Here is a 26,313-nt window from a genome sequence, read left to right on the forward strand (position 1 = left end):
ACCAGGAGACAGTGATGTCAGGAAAGCTACCTGAGAAGACCTCAGGATGGAGGGAGGGCACCAGCAACATTGTCAAACGCTGCAAAAACCCATCAAGCAAACAGACCACACAGCTGTTAACAATGAAGGAAGGTGGCTTCATACAAAGCCCAAGGATGAACTTAAAACTGGGATTTTTTTCACAGTCAAGGCCAGTCGACTTGTTTATCCTAAGAGGCCAATTCGTGTTCTCCTTCACCGCCCTGCCCTTTACTCCCTTCTATGTAGTGTAAGTCTCCTTCACAAATCGCTGACTTGGGGGACTCACTTCCCACTCCTTTCCCCCTCCCCCCTACTTGCCATTTCCTTGGAGACCATCCCTTAATTAACCCAGGGAGAGAGGGCGTTGCCCGAGGGAACAGAATCCACCGGAGCCGCTGCTGAAATAGCTGGAGAGGCGCGCGGGCTGGCTGAGCGGGGCCCGGAGAGGAGCGCTGAGCAGCCGCGAGGTGGGGGCGATGGGCGGCTCCCCACCTCGGGACCCAGCCTCGGGGGCGCAGCGCGTGTCGCGCGAAACTTGCAAAGCGCGGGCTACGCGGCGGGGGCTCACGGTCTGGGTGGCGTCAGGGCTGCGGGCACGCCTGGGCAGCCGCAGGTTCCTCCTCTGAGCACCCATCGCGCTTTGGCTTCTAGGTCTCTGATCTTTCTTCCTTTCTCCACCAGGCTAACCATTCTTAAAAGCCCCGTCTTTTTCTTTAAACTCTGTTCTTTCCTCCTTTGGTCAGAGGTTCCGGACCGTCGCTAAAACGGCGCGCCTCGGGGCTGCTGCTATTTTTTTCTTCACTTTGGGAGCAACCGGTGAAACTTAAGAGCTGAATTTGAGTGGGGGTGGGGGCTTCTGTCCTGGAGAAGGAAACGGCGACCCACTCCAGTATTCATGCTTGGAGAATCCCATGGACAGAGCAGCCTGGTGGGCTACCGTCCATGGGGTCGCAAAGACTCGGACACGATTGAGCAATTAACACTGGGGCTTCTGTGGTTTCTCAGACAGTAAAGAATCTGCCCGCAGTGCAGGAAACCCAGGTTGGATCCCCGGGTCAGGTAGATGCCCTGGAGAAGGGACTGGCAACCCACTCCAGTACTCTTGCTGGAGAGTCCGATGGACAGAGGAGCCTGGCAGGCTGCAGTCCGTGGGGTCGCAAAAGAGGCCGACGTGACGACTAACATACTTTTGGAATTGAACAGGCAACTGGGAGCGATATTTGCACTTTGGTGTTTTTGTATAGCACACAAACCTTCGAAATTCTACTTGACTGCTTAGCTCTGGGGGAGAGGGGAGTTAATCCCACAGCCCCGCCGAGGGAACGCTTATAACAAACAGGCTGCTGAGAAAAAATGAAGAGGGTTAAAGCTTTGCAGTTTTGTGGACGAGCCTGTGAATTGAATGTTAGGTATTTTTTTCAACCAGGCTGCATTTTATCTGAGGCGAACACCTGCTTAAGATTTAAGAACACCTACAGAGGATTTTGTGGGAAGAAACCTGCTGTAAAAAAAAACAGGCTTTACAGAGCTTTAAGATTGATCCTGGGGACCTATTTGCTATTAATGGTATTTCTCAGTTTTAGACCTGTGTATTTCTTTTTCTTTTCTTTTTTTTCTTTATATCTCAAGTTGAATGTGAGAGTTAAGTCCCTAGCGATTACGGTTCCTGGGAAAAATTACACAAGCTTTTTGGATCAATGCATTTTTAAAACAAAAGAAATCGAATACTGAATTGTTTTTCCCATTTAAGTTTCAATTTCACCCACAGTATTTGAAATATTTTTCAAAAAGATGGTATAATTTTAAAATGTGAGGAATTAACTTCCAGCAAAGTAGCAGTGTGTAGGTGTTCTAGATTTTCATTAATTAAGCTTAAATACTTTCGCACAATGCAATGTAATTTTGTATAATTGCTGATAATTCGTTTGACTGTAACACCTCCTTTGTATTTAATTATGGCAGCTCCTAGAAGAAAATTGTTTGGCTCTTTGTCATTTGTTGAAAAGTATTGATGTATCCAGTTTTATTGGGTGGGCAATATCATGAAGCACTTACTTATCAATGCCTTGTCCTTTGGTTGGATGAGCAGTCTAATTCGTAAAAGACCCGATTTTAAAGTGATACATACACAGTCTAAGGAATGTTCAATAGTTTAGTTTTGAAGCTAAAAATACACATGTTTAATTGAGCTGAATATACTTTTGCAGATGGAGAAATCAATTATTCTACTGTCCTGCATACAATATTTTGTTAAGGTAAGACATTTTTTAATGTAACCTTTTTGTAATAACTAATGGGCAAGAGGTTATTACATTGAGTCTATCTATTTTGGAAAATAGAGTATAAGAGAAATAACACTAAATATCAGATTTAGTACCTAAGGAAAAATATCTTTGCTAGGTTGCTCTGCAAATATATGCATTTTGGTGGCAGCTGTTTTTACTGCTTACAAATTGTTTGGGGGGATAGTCACTGCAGAAGGAGAGATCAGAATTTGGTAAAAGACAAGGTAACAGTGAAACATTTTAAAGTTGTTTTTGGTAGGAAGTTTGATGAATGTATCATTCTCTTGAGAGTTGAATTCTTATTTGTCATCTAGGGAACATAAAGGTCTCTGAAAATGTGGTCTGGTTGTTTTGCCTCAATTGCTAATATTTTCTTTACCTACAAATGAACCAAGGTTTTAAAATTAGAGTCAAGTATTTTGCACTCAAATTTAGGTTCATTCAAAGTATTGTCAAGAATCTGTTATCATCAAGGCACACAGTTTGACATGCTAAGACGGTGTGCTGGGACTTCGTTTCTTTATTCCCGTTGACCCCAGAATCACTGGTTCCTACTGTGCTGAGTATGTTAGCTGCTCAGTCATGTCCAACTCTTTGCAACCCGGTGGACTGTAGCCTGCCAGACACCTCTGTCCATGAAAATTTCCAGGCAAGACCACTGGAGTAAGTTGCCATTTCCTATTCTATGGGATCTTCCTAACCCCAGGATCAAATACTCATCTCCTCCATTAGCAGGCGGATTCTTTACTACCAAGCCACCTGGGAAGCCCATGGTGTTTCCTAACAGGCATCTAAAATTTGCCTGCCTTTCTTTTACTTTTTGTAGTTGATTTACAGAGTTGTGTTAGTTTCTTCTGTACTGCAAAGTGAATTGTTTCTACATATATCCACTCTTCTCTTAAGATTCTTTTCCCATATAGGTCTTTACAGAGTACTGAGTAGAGTTTCATGTGCTGTATAGTAGGCCCTTATTAGTTACCTCTTTTGTATATAATGATATATATGTCAATCTCAACCTTCCAATTTATCCCTCCCCAACCTTTCCCCCTTGTAACCATAAACTTGTTTTCTACATCTGTGACTCTTATTACCATTTTGTAGATCAGTTCGTTTGTATCATTCTTTTTCTGATTCTACATATAAGCGATATCCATACAATATTTGTCTTGCTCTGGTCTCTGTAACTCAGTGTGATAATCTCTAAGTCCATCCATGTTGCTGCAAATGGCATTATTTTGTTCTTTTTTTCATGTTTACTTACCTTAAGTTTTTGCTCAAACTGTGCTTATAAATAGTGTATCCAATGGATGTTATTTAATTCATGTGTAGAAACTAATGTTTCTAAAATATTTTAAAATTATAATTTGGTATAGTCTAGGTTTCATTTTTGTAAATTTGCTTATGAAACAATAACCAAGAATGCATTTTAATTTTTCTTCAGCATTATTTTTCTTTCTCATTTCAGATCTCAAAAAGTTTCCACTATATACCAAAGGATAAGCAAACAACAGTTTTTATTGAATGGGATGAATTTCCTAAGGGAGGAAGTCCTGAATTTTATTTTTTAGAATACCAACTTGTTAATAATTTTGCTCAAAAAGTAAGGCATCGTTTATTTTATGGTTCTGATAAAAGTGAGCATAGTAAATTTGTTATAACTAAATGCCACATCATAAATGGGAATTTAATAGTTATTGCAATTTCTTACTTTAATTTTACTAATATATATAATTCTAGCATTTTATGAAATATCATTAATAACTAGATCAAAATAGTATCTGACTATTTCATCATTAGAATCTTTATGAATTTTCCTTTTATAGAATTTATATACTACACAGTATTTAAAAAGTAATATTTTTATGTAAAATTTTATGTAATTTTGCATTTCATATTGGAAAAACTGCTTATGAAGATATACAGCAACAAAACTTTTAATTATAATGTATCTTACATAGTTAATAAACATTTCTTAGGCAAATGAATCTCCTTATTTACAGAATGTTAAAAAGATTCTTGCAGACCCACAAAAGTTTCCAAAATCAATACTAACATTAGAAGAAAGTGAAGATTATCACATTATTATACAGTCTGTAAAATATGGACAAATTTTAAGTGAAAAGTCATTTCAAACTCGTAAGTAATGTGTTTGTTTTGTTCAGCTATCTTACCTAATCTTGAAAGGGAAAATGTTTTATTTTCAGATAGTTTGAATTTCACAATGATGAACAGATATGTAATGGTAATCAAAAATCACATCATGATAGTATTTTGTTTGATTATAATTTAGTTTTCAAAATTTAAAGGAAACTGAAGCTAAAGTAAGAATACAGTTTTCAGTTTTGGCATTTAATGTGTGCCAATATGGTAGATAGGTATAGTGTAGATTTACATATAATCCAGATTATCCTTAAAACTACAATAATGTGGATTGTAATCTGTTGTAATTCATTCGTTCTAAATAGAGTATCAGAAACTCCCATATAATCCAGGAAAGATTTTATAGTTAGATCAAGTTTTTCCATCATGGTGAGTCTTTAGTAATTCAACATCCTTTGTGTTTCATTTCGTTTTATTTGAAACTTTGCTAATTATTCGCCCTGATCTTTTAGGTGGAGTATCAGCTAGAAATATTAAAACAGTAGCAACAAGTACGAGTGTTTCTTTTAACTGGAGTGTGCTATCTTCCAATGACATTTTGGTGTCAATATCGCTTAATAATTCTTCACACATTATGCAGAATGTCATGTTTTATGAGTGGGATGATTTGAAACCTGCTACCTTATATGTTTTTACACTTGAATTTAAACAGTTGCATTTGGGTTTTATAAATATACTTCAGAGATTGGATATTCAAATTGAAACAGGTATGTAAATATTTATTAATTTATATATTTACTATGTATCTTGTAGACAAATTGGTAGCCTTTAAAAAGTGATTCAGCCAAGTATTAACCAGTGTAAACTACTTGTAAATGAATTAGCATAGCCCTCTTTTTCTAACTATATTATTCTGATATTTGACTGATTTATTTAACAAGCTGGATTTAGCTGGTAAAGATAAGTTTTCTTCCACCACTTATTTTAAACTGAACCAAGTGGGTGCTCTTTCCTTTAACTCTGACAATGTTTCATATAGATTTTCCAGGAGGTACTAGAGGACAGAGGAGCCTGTGTGTTGTAGTCCATGGGGTTGCAAAGAGTTGGACATGACTTAGTGACTGAACAACATATAGATTCCATGAATTTTTAGGTAGCTTCAACATATCAATGAATGGTCTCATTTTCAGATATTAAATTATCATTAAAATGTTATACTATAGTATAACATAGGAATATTTCATTAGCACACTCAGAATGCAGTGGACCCTTGTAAATAATAAAAGGTGAAAAGTTACAGCTCAGCAGACTTAGAGCACTACCTACCAACTCCTCTGGTCTCAAGTTATTTTTCAGAAACATAGCATCCAGTTGGATGCTAGGACATTTAGAGAGATTCTAGTCCAGAATGGTTGCTTTATGGTATGTCAATGGATTGTATCTCTAAGAAGGAAATTCTTTTAAGAATCTGTGTCAGATAAATCTATCTTTCCTGAAGGAGGAAAAAAATACATAAATTTTTCATTCTATTTGAAGTCTCTCCATTACTCATCCCCGATCAGACCTGACCTAAATTTGAAATACTGCAAGGGGGAGCTGAAGGTGTTCAATTTTTTGGTGTCTTCCTATTTCCTCTTCCTTCTCACACGTGATAGGAAAGGATTTGAGGACAGAGTCCTAAATGGCTAATAGGAGCAATGCACTTTCTGTGATGGGCTAAGAGTCCCATTTCAATACCCTGTATAGGAACAATAAATGAATCACAATATCTTTTATGATAAATTTTGTTAATAAAAAGACAATAAGGTAGTTAAAGCATTTCTTCTCATACTTCCTCCCCAATGAAAACAAGACAACAGTTCAAAATACCCTTTACAGAGTGAACTAAGTCAGAAAAAGAAAAATATATAACACACATATATGAAATCTAGCAAAATGGTTCTGATGACGAACCTATCTGTAGGGTAGGAATAAAGATGCCGACATAGAGAGTGGATCTGTGGACATGAGGAGGGAGAGGGTTGGATGAATTGGGAGTAGCACTAACATATATACATGACCATGTGTGAAATAGATAGGGGGAAGCTGCTGCATACCCCAGGGAGCTCAGCTCAGGGCTCTGCCATGACCTAGAGGGGTGAGATGAGGGGATGGGAGGGAGCTGTGAGAGGGAGGGGGTGTATGTGTGTGTGTATATGTGTGTGTGTATCTGATTCAGATTGTTGTACAGTAGAAACTAACAGCATTGCAGAACAATCATACTCCAATTAAAAAAAAAATCCTTCTTACATCTTCCTCACATGTTGGGTTGGCCACTGATGCTTCATCAACATGAACTGAAGAACAGTTTTTACTCTGAACAGGCTGATATTTTCCTGTCTTTCTGTGGTGTGTAATCTTGGAGAAAGGACTAAACGGCCAGCCATTCCAGTTTTTTTTTTTTTGGAAAGTGAACCCATTTGAAATCAAATGACAAAGAACAGAATTCATAGCAAGCATGACATCTTGTGTATGTGTGCATGTATACTGAGTCATATCTGACTCTTTGCGACCCCATGGACCATATAGCCTGCCAGGCTCCTCTGTTCCATGGAATTTCCTAGGCAAGAATACTGGAGTGGGTTGCCATTTCCTACTCCAGGAGAGCCCTCTGAATTAAAAAGAAGCCTGAAATATATTTAAAAAGTTCTATAGCAGTATAAGAGTAAGGGAAAGGAAGGGTAACCGAAAGTAATTTAGAAAGAAAAACATTTGTGGTTTTGTGTTAAGTTGTAATTGGGCAATAATTCTGTATAATTAATTCTTAAAGCTACTTAAAACTATTTTAGTTGGTAGTAATTCACTTACTACTAGAATAAAGCAGCTTTAGCACTTTTATTGGTTTGGGAGAAATATAGGGAAAGTGCACAGTTAATACTATGAGGTTTTTAGAGTTAACCTCTGTAGATGTTAAGAAATATAATTATGAAATGTTATATTGCTGAATCCATCTTTAACAAAAGCATTTTTCTTTTGGTAGGTTCATGTTCACAAGGATGGGTAGCATTAAAAAATAGCTGTTATAGAATTAGCAAAGAGAGTAAGCCATGGAATATAGCCCAGCAATACTGTAAGCTGTCCTTAACTTCTGCACACTTGGTGGATATAAAAAACGAGGAGGAAAAAAAATTTGTATTTTCACATCTCAGGTCAAAGAATCAAATAATAATATGGACTGGGCTTAACGACTTTAAGGTCAGTACTTATAAAGGATATGTATTGTGATAAAACTTTTTACCTACGTTCCTTCATTCATCTATTCCTTCTTACCTTAATTCTGTAAATATTTAATGAGTGTTTCTTATAAGCGGGGGATTCCCTTGTGGCTCAGTAAAGAATACACCTGCAATGTGGGAGACCTGGGTTCAATCCCTGGGTTGGGAGATCCCTTGGAGAAGGGAATGGCCTACCCACTCCAGTATTCTGCCCTGGAGAATTCCGTGGACTGTATAATCCATGGGGTCGCAAAGAGTTGGACACAACTGAGTAACTTTCACTTCACTTCTTTTAAGCCAGACACTATTTCTCTTTATTTTTCCAGTATCTCTCTTTTTTGGAGTATTTATAGGTTCACAGCAAAATTGAAGGAAAGACAGAGATTACCCATGTACCCTCTGCCTCCAGACATACATTGCCTCCCTCATTAGTAGCATCACCACCCAGAATAGTAATCTGTTACAACCCAGGAGCCTGTGTAGATACATCATAATCACTCAAAGCCTAAGGTTTCCATCATGGTTCAGTCTTGGTTTCATTTATTCTGTGGGTTTGGATAAACATAATATGTATCCATCATTTTAGTACGATACAGAGTATTTTCATTGTCCTAAAAACCCTCTTTTCCCTGTCTATTCATTCCTTCCCCACCTCCACATCTCTATTTTGTAGGCATTTATTTCTTTATCTAATTTTGCTTTAATTTTGTTTTTTCCCAGACCCCTCTTAAATACAAGTGATCTTATCCATTTCATATTTTTTTCCCACCTGAACCAGTTCTCAAATGTTTAGCTAGCCCACTTTCCTCTTATGAGTTTCAGACATCTATCTAATTTTCTTTGGCGTATTTATCCCTTTTGAACTTTTCCACAGACAGTTCAATATTGCCAAAACTGACTTGTCACATCCTTCCCATCACACCTGCTCCACTTCCTCTATTTCTTACCTCTGTGAACAATACAATAATATGAACCTGAAAACTTGGAGGTCTCCATTTTACTTTTTTCACTGTAGACATCCAGGTTTTAGAGTTCAGTTTTACTAAAGAGATACAGAACTCTCTGAAGACTTTAGTCAATACGAGTGAAATAAGGAGTGAGTGACATTTTCCTCCAAACAATCCTAACCCTGTGGAATAGCTCATGAAATCTCATTTTGGTTAAAGTTGTGTAGGAAAACTTGAGACCGAACACTATCTTTGTCTAATCTGTGTTTTCTTCTTGGTGTTCCATTTATTTTTATTTCCTGCCACTCTGTTTTCCATGAGATACCCTGATCTCTCGTGACCCAAGGCAAATTCTATCAGTTTTGATACCAGTTTTTCTTTGAAACTTTGTGTAAGCTTGGGTGAAACTATTGGCAATCTTTAACTGCATTTTCATCATTCCCTTAATGAGACTTCTTTATCTTTTAATGGGCAGTGAAAGAAATTATAATAAAGATTCCTCAAACCACAGTTCATATTAGAAGTCCCCCTTCCAGTGTGCTAGTCTCTTTCCAGTAGGCCAGTTATATACATTTATTTCTTTCCTGCTTCTAGCATGGTGGTTCTGAACTGTTTAAATTAGAATGCTTTCTTCCAATAGTTATGATTACTGGTTTTTGTTACGAAGTTAGATCATATGCTCATGAGAGGCAAAGTGAGGCTCTCAAGGCATCCTTGTGGTGGTTATGGATTTTTCTAAAGCATCTAAGATACAGATTCTGCTTTAAGATTCTTAAAAATACTTTGATGTTTAATTCTCTTTCCAAATTAACTGTTTAAAAAAACCTTCCTTTGTAATAATAGCTGAGTCCTATCATATCTCCTAAGTGGTAAGTGTAGTTCTATGTGATTTACTTGTATGGCAGAGGAAATTAGCACACCTGTGGACAGGCATCAGCGTCTGATCTTAACCACTATACGACCTTTCAAGCTGGTCTCTTGAGGTTGACATCAGAGTTAACTTCTGGGTCAGTCCTTGTGGTAGACTGAGGAAGTCATCACCCCTTTAAGTAAACCCATGCTGAGTAAGTGTGAGTTTGTTACTGGACATCATAGAAAAAGACTGATTCGTCATTACATCCTAGCTTCCAAATGGGATTTGGCCACTCAATAGGAACTTAATGAAAGATCAATAATTTCTATATTCTACTTTTGGAAGGGTTACATAGGTAATTCTCATTGAGTTCTTAGAACAACCTTATGAATAGGCAATGTAATTATTCTCATTTTATAGATAAGGAAAATGAACTCAGAAATATCCTGGGTCACATACCTAACAAATGGCCATGCCTGACCTCAAACCTGTATCTGTTTGACCAACACTCATGCCCTAATCGTTTGACCATACTGCCTCTGAGCCTCTGTCTGTTTTCAAAATGGCAGTACAATATATGCAATACAGAAGACTCTTTAAGGAAGTGATATTCCTCCATTCTACTTGATGGAATTGGAATGTACTGTTTTAAAATCTCTTTAGAATATCTGAAGGGAGCAGGTCTTTTTAGTTTTCATCCATGCCACTTGCTTGGTATTGTGCTGGGGGATGATGTCATAATCACAGTACGGACATAGTCTCAGTTTTCATAGAACTCATTGTCTCTAAGAATTATATTTGATTTTGAGGCACTGTTACGTGCCTGGTCTTTTGCATTCATACTCTAAACCTGTTGACTGCCATGCAGAGTAGTCCTGATTAGCTCCATTGCACTGGTAAAAATATTTCATTTCTAAGAAGTTAGTAGTTGTCTGTTACTTAGATAGTAAGTGGCAAAACTGTTGATGAGAATCCAGGTATGTTTTTGTCAAAGCTTCTTTTCCTACTACCCTTTTCAAGGAGAGTAGCCACTACTTAGAGATTTATTACTTGTGAAAGCTGAGGTTGATGATACTCACTACTGACATCCTTACCAGAATGGTAATAGAAACCTCTTCTGATGCTTAAGACTTATTTGATGACTTGAATCAAAATAACCTCTGAATAATAAAGGGTCTGTGCTTGGCATTGTTTGGAGCACTTCACATGCACTGCCTGTAATGCTCACAACAAATTAGATGTAGTTTCTATCATTATACCTGTTTTACAGATGAGAAAACAGAGGTTTAATGTGAAAACTTATTCTTGTGAAGATATGGCTAATGAATGGATGAAAATGAACTCTGCCTCCAGCTCAAAATCTTTATCATGAAGGAAATCTACCTGAAAATATGAAACTGGTTGATGATTTAACAATCTTAGAAAATTTTATAATATAGATATCTAACAAAAATCTTTAAATACACATATTTGAAATGTGACTTTTTAAAATTGGCTTAATTTGTTCATCTTATTACAGAAAGAGGGTCATCTCACATGGACGGATGGATCATCTTTTGACCTTAAGGGAAATGAAATGCTTTCTTTTCCACTACTACCCAAGGATGAAACAGATTGCTACATTTTACAGCAAAACTCAACTGGATCAAACTATTTCTTTACAGGATTTTTCTGTTATGTTCCCTTGCCATATATTTGTGAATATGAATGTAATTATTTTTTTAGTATTTGTCTATTCATGCATCTTATTCTTTTATTACTTTAAAGATCGAATTATAATTTCTAATAAATATAATTCTCTTCTGTTTCTTTTAGCACCTTCTCTGCAGGAAAACCCTTTATTCTATGTAAAGGAAGTTGGAACAACTGAAGTTGTGTTTAGTTGGAATAATTTGAGTGCTTGGAATAATTTGAATAAGTGGCTGAAACTTGGGTATAAAATTATCATTAAATATTATTTAGATTGTACAGAAGAGCAGCATTTTGAAAGCATGCCCCCAGATACTACAGAGAAAGCAATTACACGATTGTATCCTGGCCGTGTTTACAGATTTTTATTCTCTGCAATAAATGAATGGGAGGCAAAAACTACTTTAAGTCCAGTATTCGTTGTTGAAACACGTAAGTTACCAGACATCTGAAAGTATAATTTTTGAAATATTTAATATCATCATTAGCACGTAATTCCTGAGGGTCTGCTTTCTATTTTCTCATAACATTCTGAGAAATCTCTCTTTAACCATTTTAAATTACAATGGATCTGTTTATGTGTTTGGCTTTCCTATTAAACTATGCACCCAGAAGGGCAGGAACTGTATCTTATTTACAGTAATTGGACTGGTTCCCAGTTCATAGTAGATAATAAGTTGGGGGGAAGCTGAATTTTTGATGTGCTAAAGGAGGAGATAAGCAGACATGCATCCTGGATTATAAGGGACTTACAATGGAGAGAATTAGTAAGGAATAAAATTAAGTGCAAACAAAATTGTATAGAAAAATGTAATTATCCAAATTCCCAGTCCATGGTACATTTAATAAATGCTTTTTAAATGCATTAATTTATTCATTAAATAAATGCATTTAATAAATTCAGAGGGTGAGTGACAGGGGCAGAATTATGGAAAGGATAGGTTTAGATTCAAACTTGGAGGAAGAAAAGCACATCGTGAGCAAAAGTGTGGTGATGTGAATTTGTAGGAAAAGAACAGTGTGGATCGACTAGAGATCTTCGGGCATGAGGGTAACAGCGGTCTGAGCAGTAGGTGACATCAGATCTGGGCATGCCAGCAGTCTGTCTTAGATGGTTGGACTTGACCTTAGAAACGAAGGAAATCCATGAAGACTATGGTTTCTAAGTCTTGTTTTACCTTTTCCAAGTACTTCTAATGCATTGTTTTAGTCTGTCTCTCAGCGTTTGGAGTAGCTAGAGAGAAATGAGAAAACTGAGCTTCAGAAAGGAGAAGTAAAGTGACTGGACTAACATGGCTTGTTAAACCAGACAGGAATCCAGGCACCCGGATGGTCTTCTTTTAACTGTTGAACTATTGTTTCTAAAGAAAGAATCAAAAAGAATGTGTGTGCATGTCTGTGTGTTTGGAGGGTTGGGAACGGATACAGGTTTGAGGCTGATAATGTGCGAGGCGCTGTTTTAGGAACACTAATATGGAGGGATTAACTGGGAAAATAACTGGCACCGGATGAAACAATTTGGAGTTGGGAAATATTTCTGTAAGAGGATGAATGCCTGAGTTCCGGCGATGTTAGGGATGAAGAATAAATAACATGAAGTCCCTGCCCTCTTGTCTGACAAGGCAGAAGTCAATGGCACATATAACATATGATGGCCGAGTGCCAGAGTACCATTTTGGTGAGGCTTGTAATAAAACTGAAAAGTGTGTGTCAAACACTTTGACGAGTGCTTTACCCTCCATATTTGATTTAATCTTCATAATTACTACTATAATTCCCATTTTATATTCAAAAAACCTGAGGCTCAGAAGGAATAAGTAATTCACTCAGGAAGTTGGAGATATAAATTGGAAGGGTCAGGGCTCAAATCTAATTTTCCTTTTTTTTTTTTTTTTTACTTTTTTTTTTTTTTTAATTTTTTTATTAGTTGGAGGCTAATTACTTCACAACATTTCAGTGGGTTTTGTCATAATTTTCCTTTTCTCTCCAAATTTAGAGTATCATGGAAGTACTGAGAGCTAAGAGGTAACTGCCAAACCGTATTACTAGTATAATGCCTTTTTTTTGTTTGTTTCTTCTCATCTACTAGGTCCATTATCACCTCAAAATGTCACAGTTACTCATGTGACCCCAACGGAAATATTTTTACACTGGGATGCTCCAGATGCTGTATCTTTTGACCATTATTTTGTGGTTATTTTGGATCCTGAAAATGCTAAATCAGAAGAAGTGTTTGTTGAAAAACCCAACACATCCACAACACTTGGAAATCTCAAATCTTTCCATCATTATCTGATCTATCTATTCAGTGTGGCAGAAAGAGGAACTCTAAGCTACTTTGAGAAACCTATTTCAGCCATTACAGGTATGGGCACATTTTGCATTTTGAACAGTACAAATTCAGCATCCTTTGAAATACTGTTTTGCGGAAATTTAACTGTGTTGATCCTTCATAGGTACAAAATGATCACAGTTGAACATTTGTCTAGATGTTGAATCATGATTCTAAGCATGGATTCTAAACACTAAATTAATTTAGATTTACATGAACTCCTTAAATATCTGCATTTTTCCTACCAGAGTTCCTGGAAGGAATATTTCGTATCATAGCCTTTGTTGGAAAATGAATTATCCTAGAAGGTGAAGATTAGTCACCCAGTTCTCTTTGATAGCTTCAGACCCAAGTAGGTCTGCACATGTAAGCATGCTCTTTTCCTACGCAGTGTTGTGCATTGACCTCTAGGGGGCAGTGTCACACCAGGACTTTTGGCAAATACGTTTCTAAACTACACTCAGCATAGCAGTTTTTGAATGATTGTCTAGAACATAATCGTTAAAGTAACCTATCTTTTAATTAAGCATTCTATTTACCCCCTAAAGTCAGTCTTTTTTGAAAGGAGAAAACTCGATTCATGAAAGCACATAACTCAGCACATTGTACTGTTTGTGCATGTGTGGTTAACACGTTTACATGCAAGGTTCTTTGAAATTTCACCAGCTAAAGTTTAAACACACGAGAACTGAGGGAGGAGCAATGGAAAACCTGCATGTGCACCGCCGCAGATTGTGCACATCCACCTTCTCGTACGTGGGAATACTTGGGATTCTTTGAAGAAGACAATGATGATTATTGGTAAAACAAATTAAAAAATACATCATTTCATGCTTACTGAATGCAAGTACTTAAGATGCATGCATTCAGTGTTGCAAATCCTAATCAGAAGTATTTTTCCAGTTGGATACTAGAGAGCAGATGTTTTCTTATCCCCAAGTTCAGACAAAGCGTGTCAATTGATACATGCTTGATTGAGTTCCTGACACTTTAGGAAGATGCTTTCATTTTTAACTGACAGGCAGACTGGGAGGATTTCTCACAGATTCATTAATTTTTAAATCACATTAAAATCTTCCATGGTATGTACCTATTTGTGAAGTCGAGGGACAGGAGAAATGTGAGTCTTCACATTTAATTGTGTGGCTTACTATGTATGTTGACTATAAACTGACATGGCAGTGTGTGTTTAAGGTTTTAGTAATCCAAAGTGCTCTTTTACTTTGCTATGGATGAAGCAATATTCCTTTTTGTTTCATTCATTATTTACTCAATAGATTATGTTTTAGTGTCAGGAATTGCATTGGAGACTAGAAATGCAAAGATGAATAAGACTAGGATCTACCTTCAGATGGCTTACATATTAATGGAATGAGACAAATTTTTTAAAATAATGATTCTGTATTATAATTGCTATGAAGGCTTATGCTCTTGATACCACAGGGGCATAGAGAGGAATCAGTTAACTCAGACCGGGGTACAAGGATAGCCGTGAGAATCTTTGTGGAGGAGTGATACCCTGAGTCATGAGGGGAGGTAAGACTGAGCCACGCGGGAGTGGGGGTGCAGAAGGATGCTGCAAGGGGGCAAACAGCATGTGAATAGACAGGGAGGACCGAAGCAGAGGCATCCACCTAGCTACCCCTGGGTAGCTTTTTGAAGAGAAAAGCTTCAGAGAAGGCTTTTTGAAGACTGACAACTGAACATTAGGAACTGATGAGTAGATTGGCATGGTTGGAGTACAGAGGGGCATATAGTGAGGGTCTAGAAAATGTAAGCCAGGCATTCAACAGGAAGAGACTTGATGGCGTACATTTTATTCATTAAAATTTAACTGTATTGGGTTAATGGAGTCTTTGAAAATGTGGAAAAAATAATGGACTTTCTGCCATAAAAATGCACAGGCATGCATAGAAAATTCTTTGAGTAACTATAGGACTATAACAGACTCCTAAGTTTTGTAGGTGTGTGTGTAAGAAAAAGTATCTGAGGTTGTTTCACCATGGAATCTTTTGAACAGTTTTCTAATGGAAGTATTCTGACATTTCCTGATAATTTTATATAATCAATTTCAACACCTAGAGTCAAACTAGCTTCAGTTTTGTGAAATGAAGTTATGAAATGAATAGACCCAGAATATTTTCTTAAGAAATTAAAACATAGTGTTTGATTTGGTTGATTAGGAAATGAACTTCAAAACATATTAAAAATCAACTTATGGTTTCTGAAAACAAAGTGACTATGAAAATCATGGAGAGTTCTTTTTTAAATTATTTTTTAATTGAAGGATAATTGTTTTACAGAAAATTGTTTTCTGTCAAACATCAACATGAATCAGCCATAGATACACATATATCCCCTCCCTGTTGAACCTCCCTCCCGTTTCCCTCCCCACCCCACCCCTCTAGGTTGATACAGAGCCCCTGTTTGAGTTTCCTGAGACACACAGCAAATTCCTATTGGCTCTCTAGTTTACATATGGTAATGTCAGTTTCCATGTTACTCTCCCATACATCTCACCCTCTCCTCCCCTCTTCCCACACCCATAAGTCTGTTCTCTATGTCTGTTTCCCCACTGTTACCTTGCAAATAAATTTATCAGTACCACATTCCTAGATTCCATATATATGTGTTAGAAAACGATATTTATCTTCTCTTTCTGACTGACTTCTCTCTGTATAATAGGCTCTAGGTTCATCCACCTCATTAGAACAGACTCAAATGTGTTCCTTCTTATGGCTGAGTAATATTCCATTGTGTATGTGTACCACAAATTCTTTGCCCATTCATCTGTTGATGGACATCTAGATTGCTTCCATGTTCTAGCTATTGTAAACAGTGCTACAATGAACATTGCAGTATATGTGTCTTATTCAATTTTGGTTTCCTCAGGGTATATGCCTAGGAGTGGGATTGCTGGGTCAGATGGTGGTTTTATTCCTAGTTTTTTAAGGAATCTCCATATCGTCTTCCATAGTGGCGGCATCAATGCCTTTTCTTCCACACCCTCTTCAGCATTTATTGTTTGTAGACTTTTTGATGATGGCCATTCTGACTGGTGTGAGGTGATATCTCATTGTAGTTTTGATTTGCATTTCTCTAGTAATGAGCAATATTGAGCATCTTTTCCTGTGTTTGTTAGCCATCTGTCTGTTTTCTTTGGAGAAATGTCTGTTTAGGTCTTTTTCCCACTTTTTGATTGGGCTGTTTGTTTTTCTGGTATTGAGTTGTTTGAGCTGCTTTTACATTTTGGAAATTAATCCCTCATCAGTTGTTTCATCTGCTATTATTTTCTCCCATTCTGAGGGTTGTCTTTTGATCTTATTTATAGTTTCCTTTGCTGTGCAAAGGCTTTTAAGTTTAACTAGGTCCCACTTGTTTACTTTTGTTTTTATTTCCATTACTCTAGGAGGTGGGTCATAGAGGATCTTGCTTTGATTTATGTCGTTGAGTGTTCTGCCTATGTTTTTCCCTAACAGTTTTATAGTTTCTGGTCTTACATTTAGGTCTTTCATCCATTTTGAGTTTACCTTTGTGTATGGTGTCAGAAAGTGTTCTATTTCATTCTTTTACGTGTAGCTGTCCAATTTTCCCAGCACCATTTATTGAAAAGGCTATCTTTGCCGCATTGTATATTCTTGTCTCCTTTGTCAAAAATAAGGTACCCATAGGTGCATGGGTTTATTTCTGGGCTTTCTATCTTGTTCCATTGGTCTATATTTCTGTTTTTTGTGTCAGTACTGCACTGTCTTGATGAATGTAGCTTTGTAGTATAATCTGAAGTCAGGAAGGTTGATTCCTCCAGCTTCATTCTTTCTCAAGACTGCTTTGGCTATTTGGGGTCTTTTGTGTATGAATTGTGAGATTTTTTGTTCTAGTTCTGTGAAGAATGCCATTGGTAATTTGATAGTGAGCACATTGAATCTGTAGATTGCATTTAATAGTATTGTAATTTTCACAATATTGATACTTCCTACCCAGGAACATGGAATATCTCTCCATCTGTTTATGTCATCTTTGATTTCTTTCATCAGTGTCTTATAATTTTCTGTATACAGTTCTTTTGTCTCCTTAAGTAGGTCTATTCCTATATATTTTATTCTTTTTGCTGCAATGGTGACTGGGATTGGAAAATCATGGAGAATTCTTTAAAGATTATTTAAGGTAAAGCTTCTCTGATAGCTCAGTTGGTGAAGAATCTGCCTGCAGTGCAGGAGACCTGGGTTCAATCCCTGGGTTGAGAAGATTCCCTGGAGAAGGAAATGGCAACCCACTCCAGTAGTCTCGCCTGGAAAATCCTATGTACAGAGGAACCTGGTGGGCTACAGTCCATGGGGTTGCAAGAGTTAGACACAACTTAGCAATTAAACCACCAAACCAAGGTAAAGCTATTGAACTGTTTAAAATTGCATAATTATCCTTACAGGTGTGAACTAATTATTGATCATTATGCCTGAGAACTACCAAAAGTTTAGGGGAGGCTTGTAACATAAGACAATGAGGTTAAAAGGAAGGCATTATAATTTCCAGAGAATAGTAGTGAAAATTGTAAGGCATGATATTCAAATAAATTGTGTAAGAAGATAAACTAGTGTCTTTGGTTATTACAAAAAAAAAAAAATCAAGAACATTCTCCAATACTTGAATAGTAATAGCAAAGACACATTTTTCTCTAAAATTTACTCCTTTTCAAGACATGGTGACATGAGGATTTATTTACTTTAAACATAAATTAATACTAAATTGAGATATTTTTACTCAATAGCATGAGTAATAACAGACAATAAACTAAAATGTATGTATTTATGTACTTCTCAAAGGTATTAATCCACCTCAGAAAATTTGTGTAAAACCTGAAGATGTGGATGAAGACAGTATAATTCTCCAGTGGGAACCCCCACAAGATGGCCATGATGTCTACATTCAAATCAAATCCATATCAGATACACAAGAAATCAGGAAGCTTTTTGTAAAGGATGCTAATAGATTCAAGGTTGATCACTTAATCCCTGGAATGACATACAACATTGGAATGGCAACAGTAATGAATGGGAATTTGAGCGAGCTGGTAACTATTCAACAAACTCTAAGTGAGAATCAGATACTTTTCATTTCTTAAGAGATATTTGCTGATTTGGGGTTATTACAAAATAGTTTCTTGATATATTTATCTGGTAGCAGGTTTTACCTTTTTAAATAGATTGTTTGTGTATTTCAGGATCTGGAGCAATTTCCATCCATTGTATCTTGCAAATGTCCTATGCTTGTATAAAGGCAGCACTGTTTATGTTTAGGAACTTCATCCCAAAGTCACACTATCTAGGTTTGAATCTGAATTCAGCTATTTGACTAACCCTGGGCAATGCATTCAACCTGGTTATGCCTCAGTTTCCAAATTTGTAAAGTGAAAGAAAATAATAGCGTAGGTTTCATGAGTTGTCCTGAGAACAACTGATTTAATCAATATAAGGACATAGAACAATGCCTGACATATAGGCACTGTTTGTAATTTTTATTGTATCCATAGAGGCATGCTGTAGCATAGCAGAAGGAAGTATTGACAGTGTATAAAAGGTTTAGGACCAAAAATTTTTTTAATTTATCAAACAAAATTAATTCAATGAACAATAATAATTAAAAATGTCATAAGGAAGAAGAAAGAAAAGGAAAAAAAGTAAATACATTAAATAATATTCATAGATATTTATAAATTGTGATATACCTTAAGGAAAGTGGAAAAATTATGTCAATGAGAGTGTTAATTGAAAAAAAAACACAACATAAGATCAGTGAGTTGCAGTTTTATTCAGGGATCTTACTGAGGACTGTAGCCTGGGAGACAGCCTCTCAGAGAGCTTTGAGGAACTTTCTCCAAAGAGGCAGGGGGAGAGGCCAGTATACAGGTGATTTTGGCTAAGGGACCTATGCAATCGAGCATATGTCATGGTGGAAGATTACTACTAGTCACAAGGAACAGATATCTCAGTTAATGATTTTAGTGCTTTTCCAAGTATGGGGAAGATGTAAGAATACAGGGTCATTAAAATTTTTCCTGAAGCATATCCAGCTGTTTAAGGGCCTGTTTTCACAAAGCATAGTTTGCTTCATTCAGTTCTTCATCCTGAATTCCTTCCAGGGTGTGTTGTAGGTCAGCAACGGCAGTGGCTGATAATTTACTGTTCCCTTGCTAGAAGAGTGTGGCAGTGATTCACCTTGCTTACAAGAGTAATTGAAGAGGGGTGGAGATGCTCCTGTAGATGGACTATAATAGGAGTGACATTTGATGGAGGCTTAAATGATAAGGAGCCAGAGCAGAACAAGATGGTGGAAGGGTACTTTGGAAATGAACAACCCTCATGAAGAATGTAAGACAAGGACAAACTTGGTGTCTGAGAACAAAAAGGCTAGGATAAGGGAGAGGGAGAAGGGCAGTAGGAAATGATACTGAATGAGGATTCAGGGGTCAGAGCACAGGGAGCCTGCAGGCTGTGCTTCTGAGTTTGTTCTGAAGGTGGTGGAGAGTCATTGAGGGGTTTATGCAGGAGAGGTGACAAGGTGAGGTCACCTTGTCACAGAAATGTCCTTCCTGATACGGGCAAAGAATGGACCTGGGAAACTGGTTCCAGGGTGTTATAGAATCTAGGCAGAAGATTACGGTGAGCAAGATCGGGAAGTGCAGCTGGAAAGTAGTGGCCACATTTTATTATATGAAAGTCCAAGCTTTCATGCTGGACTGCTTAGGATGAGTAAGCGAAAGTCACTCAGTCATGTCAGACTCTTTGCCTCCCCGTGGATGGTAGCCCGCCAGGCTCCTCTGTCCTTGGAATTCTCCAGGCAAGAATATTGGAGTGGGTAGCCATTCCCTTCTGCAGGGGATCTTCCCAACCTAGAGATCGGACCCTGATCTCCTGCATTGCAGGTGGATTCTTTACCATGAGTTAGCAGGGAAGCCCCTGATGGTGAGCAGAGGAAGGGAGAAACTGGGAGTTTGACTTGACTAATTTAGGTGAACAGTGATGACTCTGAGGAAGGAAAGATCATTGGACCTCACAGGCCTTTTAGCTAACCATAAGGGTAGCCTGGTGGGAAAAATGAATTAATTAAAAAAAAATTATGTGTTAGCAGTGTCTACATTCAACCAGCATCAAATCTTCCCATTTTATCTTTCAAACACTAAACTGAAATTTATTTCCATAGCTCCATACTTAAATTTTTGAGAAAAACTACCTAAAGATAATTATAATAGAAAACAGTTATGAAAAAGAATACAATTTGATAATTAAGCAAGATACATTGCTAAAAAAATCTATTGTATATCTACTAAACAACCCAACATAAATTTGTGTGCAGAATGGAAGTATGAAACTAAAATGTGTAGATGGGGAATGAACTGTAGTTTAGAGCCACCAGTCCTTACCAGAATGGGGTTAGATTTTCCCCATATTGTCTCTGGGCCTAAGTTTTTGCTCCATAGGATTTAGATCACTGAATATGTTTTTAAACTGATTTTCACCTGTAAAGTCTTATTCTTCTTTGACTCTAGGGAACTTAGCATATTTCAACCCATTTACCATCTAAAAACAAATCTTACCATCCTTTCTAGTCAGTTCCTTTGAAATCTTATTCAGATATCCCTCTTCAGGTACAAACATAGATCCAGGCTCTGCTTAATTCAGATATTATTGGTAAAGTCCGTATCTATCATGAATGCTGAAACATGTATTAACACATATAAATCTGAGGAAGGATAATAGAATTTTAGGGCTTAAAGTTCTGTTTAACTTTTTTAAAGTTTTTTTTTGAACTGTTTTATTTTATTTTTTTTCAGTTTGTTTCAATTGTTTATTAATGGACCAGATTACAAAAATTATCCTGGTAGATACCTTTGTTCATCCTTCTAATAAGCCTGTTGATCTGGTCTTCCCTGTTGCCAGCATCTCCACCTTCTACAAAATGGGTGGTCTTTTTCTTCATTCCACCTCATGGAGAAGACAATTTAAAGGGCCACAGGAAGTTGTTTGCTTCTTTGAAATGTTTTCCAACGGTATAGATCTCATGGATCAGATCCTCCATGCAGATGAGTCCAAATTTCCCAAGAGATCGAGCAATCAATGCGTTGTCTGTCAGGGCAATTCGCTTTTTGTTGATTTTGCTATAACCACGCTTGTAGATCAATTCATTTACAGACTTCAGATTTGGGTACCCCCAAGCAATGTATGGCTCCACAATTCTCAGCATGTTAATTGATGCTTTGTTGAGCTTCACAAAGGTGCCACTGAAGATCTCCCGGAAGCGAAGGAGCGGCAGCATCTTTCAAACCTTTGGGTTCACACCGTTGATACCTCTGATCCTGATGACAAATGCCAGTTTGGGTTCCGCGGGTACATAGAAGTTGCCAGCTTTTCATGCCATCCTGGCCATTCGAATTTCACTTCTGTACATCTGCCTGTATTCCTTGTGGTGATGCTTAGCTTTTTCATAAATAAGCTTCCTCCTTGCCTTTCGAAGCATCTTTTGGGCAAACTTCTTTCTCAGGCACTTGATCTTAAGCTCTGAGAAATTCTTTTGCTTTTTCTTAAGGGTTTCTGGCACAGCAGGAATCTTCTTTTTCTTCTCTTCTACACCCTCCATGGTTCCAGCCGGTAAAGAGCTGAACTGTTTTAAAATTCAAAAACAGATCTTCTGGCCAGTGCAGCAAGGCTATACCATTCTTCTGATCATTGTGTAAGGCACCTCTATAATTTCCCTCTAGCTTGGAGCCGTGTCTGTTACTTCAGAGTGTCACGAAGCAGATCTACTCATTGATTCATGTGAAAGGCCATCATGTTTGGAAACACCCATTAGTTGCTCATGGTGTCTATATTTTCTCTCCTTCTGGTGAATTTTCCTCAGTTCCTTCAAGTACTCCACTGTTTCTTTCTTTTTTAAAAAAGCGTTGTTTATTTTTGGCTGTCCTGGGTCTTCACTGCTGGGCACGCTTTTCTTTGGCTGTGATGGGTGGGGACGGCTGGCTGGCGGCAGTGCGCGGCTTCTCGTTGTGATGCCTTCTCTTGTTGAGGAGCACTGGCTCTGGGGCGCTCAGGCTTCAGCAGTTGTGGTTCCCCAGCTCTAGAGCAAGCCCCAATACCTGTGCAGCACAGGCTAAGCTGCTCCATGGCCTGTGAGATCTTCTCAGCCTAGGGATCGATCCCTTGTCTCCTGCCTTTGCAGGCGGATTCTTTACCTCTGAGCCACCAGGGAAGCCCTCCACTCTCTTATAATCCTGTCGGTCTTTCTATCCAGTTCTTAAACTTTATCATCACTTTTGGCATCACCTGATTATTTATCATTCATCATTTTCACTTGTGTCAAGATGATTAAGCAAATATTAGCCTATCCCAAGGTGCGTAGGTAGACATTCTCTCCTTGTATTCATTTAATAAATAATTACTGATGATTATCCTTCATTGGATTGGCCAAACATTTTCGTTTGGGTGTTTTCAATCTTATGGAAAAACCCAAATGAACTTTTTGGCCAACACAATATTATGTCCTGTTTTTCTTTCTTCCATACGCTTTGAGGCAATCAAGCATAGAAGGACTTGTACCTTTTAATGAGCTTCTACATGTTACAAACATGTAGGAAAAAAAATTAACTTGCACATTCCTTTTTCCTTTGAACCTTCTCTCTCCATCTGGCTGTGTTATCTTGAAAGCAACTATTGATAATGAAACTTGATCTCCGGTTATTAGCGTGCACCTGATCTATAAAATGTGCCCTTTGGGAGAAGGCGGCGCTTATGACAACAGACCTTGGAACCAGATTACCTGGGTTAGAGCCACGGCTCCTCAATGACCAGTTTCTGTCCTTTGGAAAGCCATTCAATCTTTCTGGTCCTCAGTTTTCTTCTCCCTAAAATGGGAGTGATAATAATCTTACCTACATTATGCAGTTAATATAATTTAAAGGCTCAGACCCCAAGCAAACACTGAGAGTCTTGGTGATTGTTATCATTCTTATCTCGCTGCAGGAGTAGGGTGGTGGCACTGAGGCGCTTTGGCCATCTGTAATGGGAAGTAAAGTTGTTCTAGCTGTTTGTGTGTCTCTTTTTGTCAGAGGAATTAATGCACCCGTTTTTCTTGACAGGAGAGCTGCAAGAGAGCTTGTGTTTGAGTTTTCTTTTTTTCCTCTCACAAAAGAATAAATTTTAAGATAGACTGGGCATCCCTGCAGACTCATTCTAACCAACCTATAGTAAAAGCCTTTGAATTTGGCCTAGTTTAGTTTATCTCATATTGAAAAAGCCTCATATAGCCCTCAGGCTGCCGCTTCCTCTGAAAAAGATTTTGCAGGAAAATAGTTAAGGCTGGAGGTCCTGGTCACAGAGGTGGAGACTGGTTGGAGTCCACCGGAAATGGCAATGCCTTTCTTTTTCTTTTTTTGAAGTGTAACCTTCTCCCACTTGAGGTTTCAGAAGTTTGCGGTATAGTTCTGAAGAGAAGGAATAACTTTATCCTGTTCTACACCTTTCTAGCCTTGGTGCCCCTCTGCTTTAGCACATCGCTTGTTAATACTGTTGGCTACATCTGCCTGGACAGGTGGAATTGATGTAAAGCTTCACATCCACCCACTGGAGGGAATGTTCTCAGCTGTCTACTTTCAGAGCCTGGAGTAAACTATGCCTGTTTAAAGCAATGACTCTCCCTAGAAAATGTTTTCATTTTCTATGTTTTCATTTCACCGAGAAGGTGGAGGTGATTGTTTCCATGAGTATGTCAGTCAGTCGTTTCCAAACCCCAGATGTTTAATTTCTGTTCAGAGTATCTTTAGACGTGTTCACGGGTCATTCCATAGATTCAGATGGGCTGGTTACTTGTGGGATATCATGCTAGTCTTGGAAAAGTCCTACTCACTGTGGGAGCTTTCCAAGCTGTATGGAATTTAGAGAGGAAACCCACCAAAGATGTTAGCAATGACAGAGGAAGGAAAGTAAATACAACTGGAAAAAGAAAAACATGGTAAAAGTGCCTTGAAACCCAGTAATATACTATATGGAGTGAGTATAGTTAGCATAGTGAACATTTCCTGATGACCACCAAGAACAGAACAGGAAAGTTCTATTATTACAGCTGAATGAATCGATGGAGATGGTGTGCAGAGTTTATGTTCTATATTTCTAATTGTAGATGTGTGTTTAAATCCTTTTAGACCGTACTGTCTCTGGGTAAAGTCAGATATTTAACAGTGACTTAGAACAAGTTCCATTGCATCAAACAAGATGTCACCAAAAAAAAAAAAAAAAAAAACTGAAAAGAGAAGGCCATCTACTTATTCTCTGCAGAGGAAAAACAAAAACTTTTTTAGAATGTATATTTGAGAAGATATCTGTTTGGAAGAAAGACAGACCTAAGGATATACTGGACAGTATCCCAATAATCTAAAAATAGAATTGAAATTAAAATTGATCTGAGGAAAAATTGATGTGGATAGAAATTATCTAAAATTTTAATCTGCTCTAAGTAGCACAATAAAGCTCTTTAATAGACGTCAGGGAGAAAATAAAACATGAATGAATCCTTCCACCAAATGTTTGCCAGAACCACATTCCTAAAAATGAAATGTCTGCTCAAAATCCCTGTGCAGACAGAATAGTCTTTACCAGTCTGGCTCAGCTGGTAAAGAATCCGCCTGCAATGCGGGAGACTTGGGTTCGATCCCTGGGTGGGGAAGATCCCCTGGAGAAGGGAAAGGCTCCCCACTCCAGTATTCTGGCCTGGAGAATCCATGGACTGTATAGTCCGTGGGGTCGCAAGGAGTCGGACATGACTGAGTCGCTTTCACCAGAGCATGGCAGGCAAGGCCTCTCACGGGCCGGGACCAGCCTTGGACCCTGGCCGCCCCTGTTGCTCAAACACACCCTCTGCTTGAACCACCCTGAGGCCTGCTGAGCCTGAGCAGGTTAGGAGGAACCAGGGCACAGTGTGACTGAGAAACTTGCTGAAGACTAGCAACTGGAAACTAGTTGCCAAGAGCTAGTGACTAGTAACTTTCCCCGCTAGTAAAGAGCTGGAAGAGCTTGGTGTTCCCTGGACACACGATGACGCCCAGGTTTTCCAGGCCTTGCTGATGCTTTTCTCTTGGTCTGGGGTTCCCTCCTGACTGCCTCTCTCTGCCCTGCACATTCTTTGTGGGAGACTTGCTCTGTCCTGTAAGACAGATACGACATTGTCCTCAACTCTGGAAAGCCTCCCCAGTGTTACTTCTGCTAGAATTCTCTCTCCTCAACAGCTTTTTGTTCATGTCCCTCTAACCATGAAGGGACTCTAGTTAGAGATCTGCTCAATTTGTTTTTTAAATAATGACAAATTTCATTATATTTGGATGATTCTTTTAGAACTGGACAAACACCATCCTAAGGATGAAACTAAATGTATGTATCACATAACACACAAATAGTATACTTAGGCATCATCTGTAGGTACATAGGAGCACGCAAGTTCTGAGTTTGAGAATTTTATGAAAGCAGGAATCTGGCCTTATTTACTTTCTTTGAGCATTCCTTCTGGTATGTAGGTTTTCAAAAGTATTTTCTTAATAAATAAGAAGGTAAAAAACAGGTAGATCTCAGGTTTTTATGTTTTTTAGACTATTAATGAGAATTTAAAAAATGAAAGTTAATTAGGCCCTTTTAATATATATGTATATATGATCTGTCCGAACGTCCTTTTTGTTTCTCTGTCCAATGCTAACCTAGTAAATATAAGTTGACTATATAAGCATTTAATTGTTTCACAAATTCTAGAACATGTTAGAGAAAGTTTTAAGACCATACTAATTATTAATATCTCTTTT

The 26,313-nt window shown here is 37.8% G+C and overlaps 1 protein-coding gene and 1 pseudogene across 1 annotated transcript in view; one reads left to right on the top strand and one right to left on the bottom strand.

Moving 5' to 3' along the window:
* The first annotated feature begins 460 nt into the window (after positions 1 to 460).
* Positions 461 to 26,313, top strand: part of PTPRQ (protein tyrosine phosphatase receptor type Q) — a 301,145-nt gene continuing 275,292 nt past the window's right edge. The window contains exons 1-10 of the mRNA XM_043880358.1: positions 461 to 488; positions 2,229 to 2,276; positions 3,772 to 3,906; positions 4,307 to 4,442; positions 4,919 to 5,173; positions 7,426 to 7,640; positions 10,980 to 11,169; positions 11,276 to 11,581; positions 13,239 to 13,514; positions 18,302 to 18,571. Coding sequence (XP_043736293.1) covers positions 2,229 to 2,276; positions 3,772 to 3,906; positions 4,307 to 4,442; positions 4,919 to 5,173; positions 7,426 to 7,640; positions 10,980 to 11,169; positions 11,276 to 11,581; positions 13,239 to 13,514; positions 18,302 to 18,571 — 1,831 coding nt within the window. The 5' untranslated portion in view covers positions 461 to 488. The remainder of the gene's footprint in view (positions 489 to 2,228; positions 2,277 to 3,771; positions 3,907 to 4,306; positions 4,443 to 4,918; positions 5,174 to 7,425; positions 7,641 to 10,979; positions 11,170 to 11,275; positions 11,582 to 13,238; positions 13,515 to 18,301; positions 18,572 to 26,313) is intronic.
* Positions 21,327 to 22,112, bottom strand: LOC122679126 (annotated as a pseudogene).

The sequence above is a fragment of the Cervus elaphus genome, chromosome 3 (genome assembly GCF_910594005.1).
Source record: "Cervus elaphus chromosome 3, mCerEla1.1, whole genome shotgun sequence".
NCBI lineage: Eukaryota > Metazoa > Chordata > Mammalia > Artiodactyla > Cervidae > Cervus > Cervus elaphus.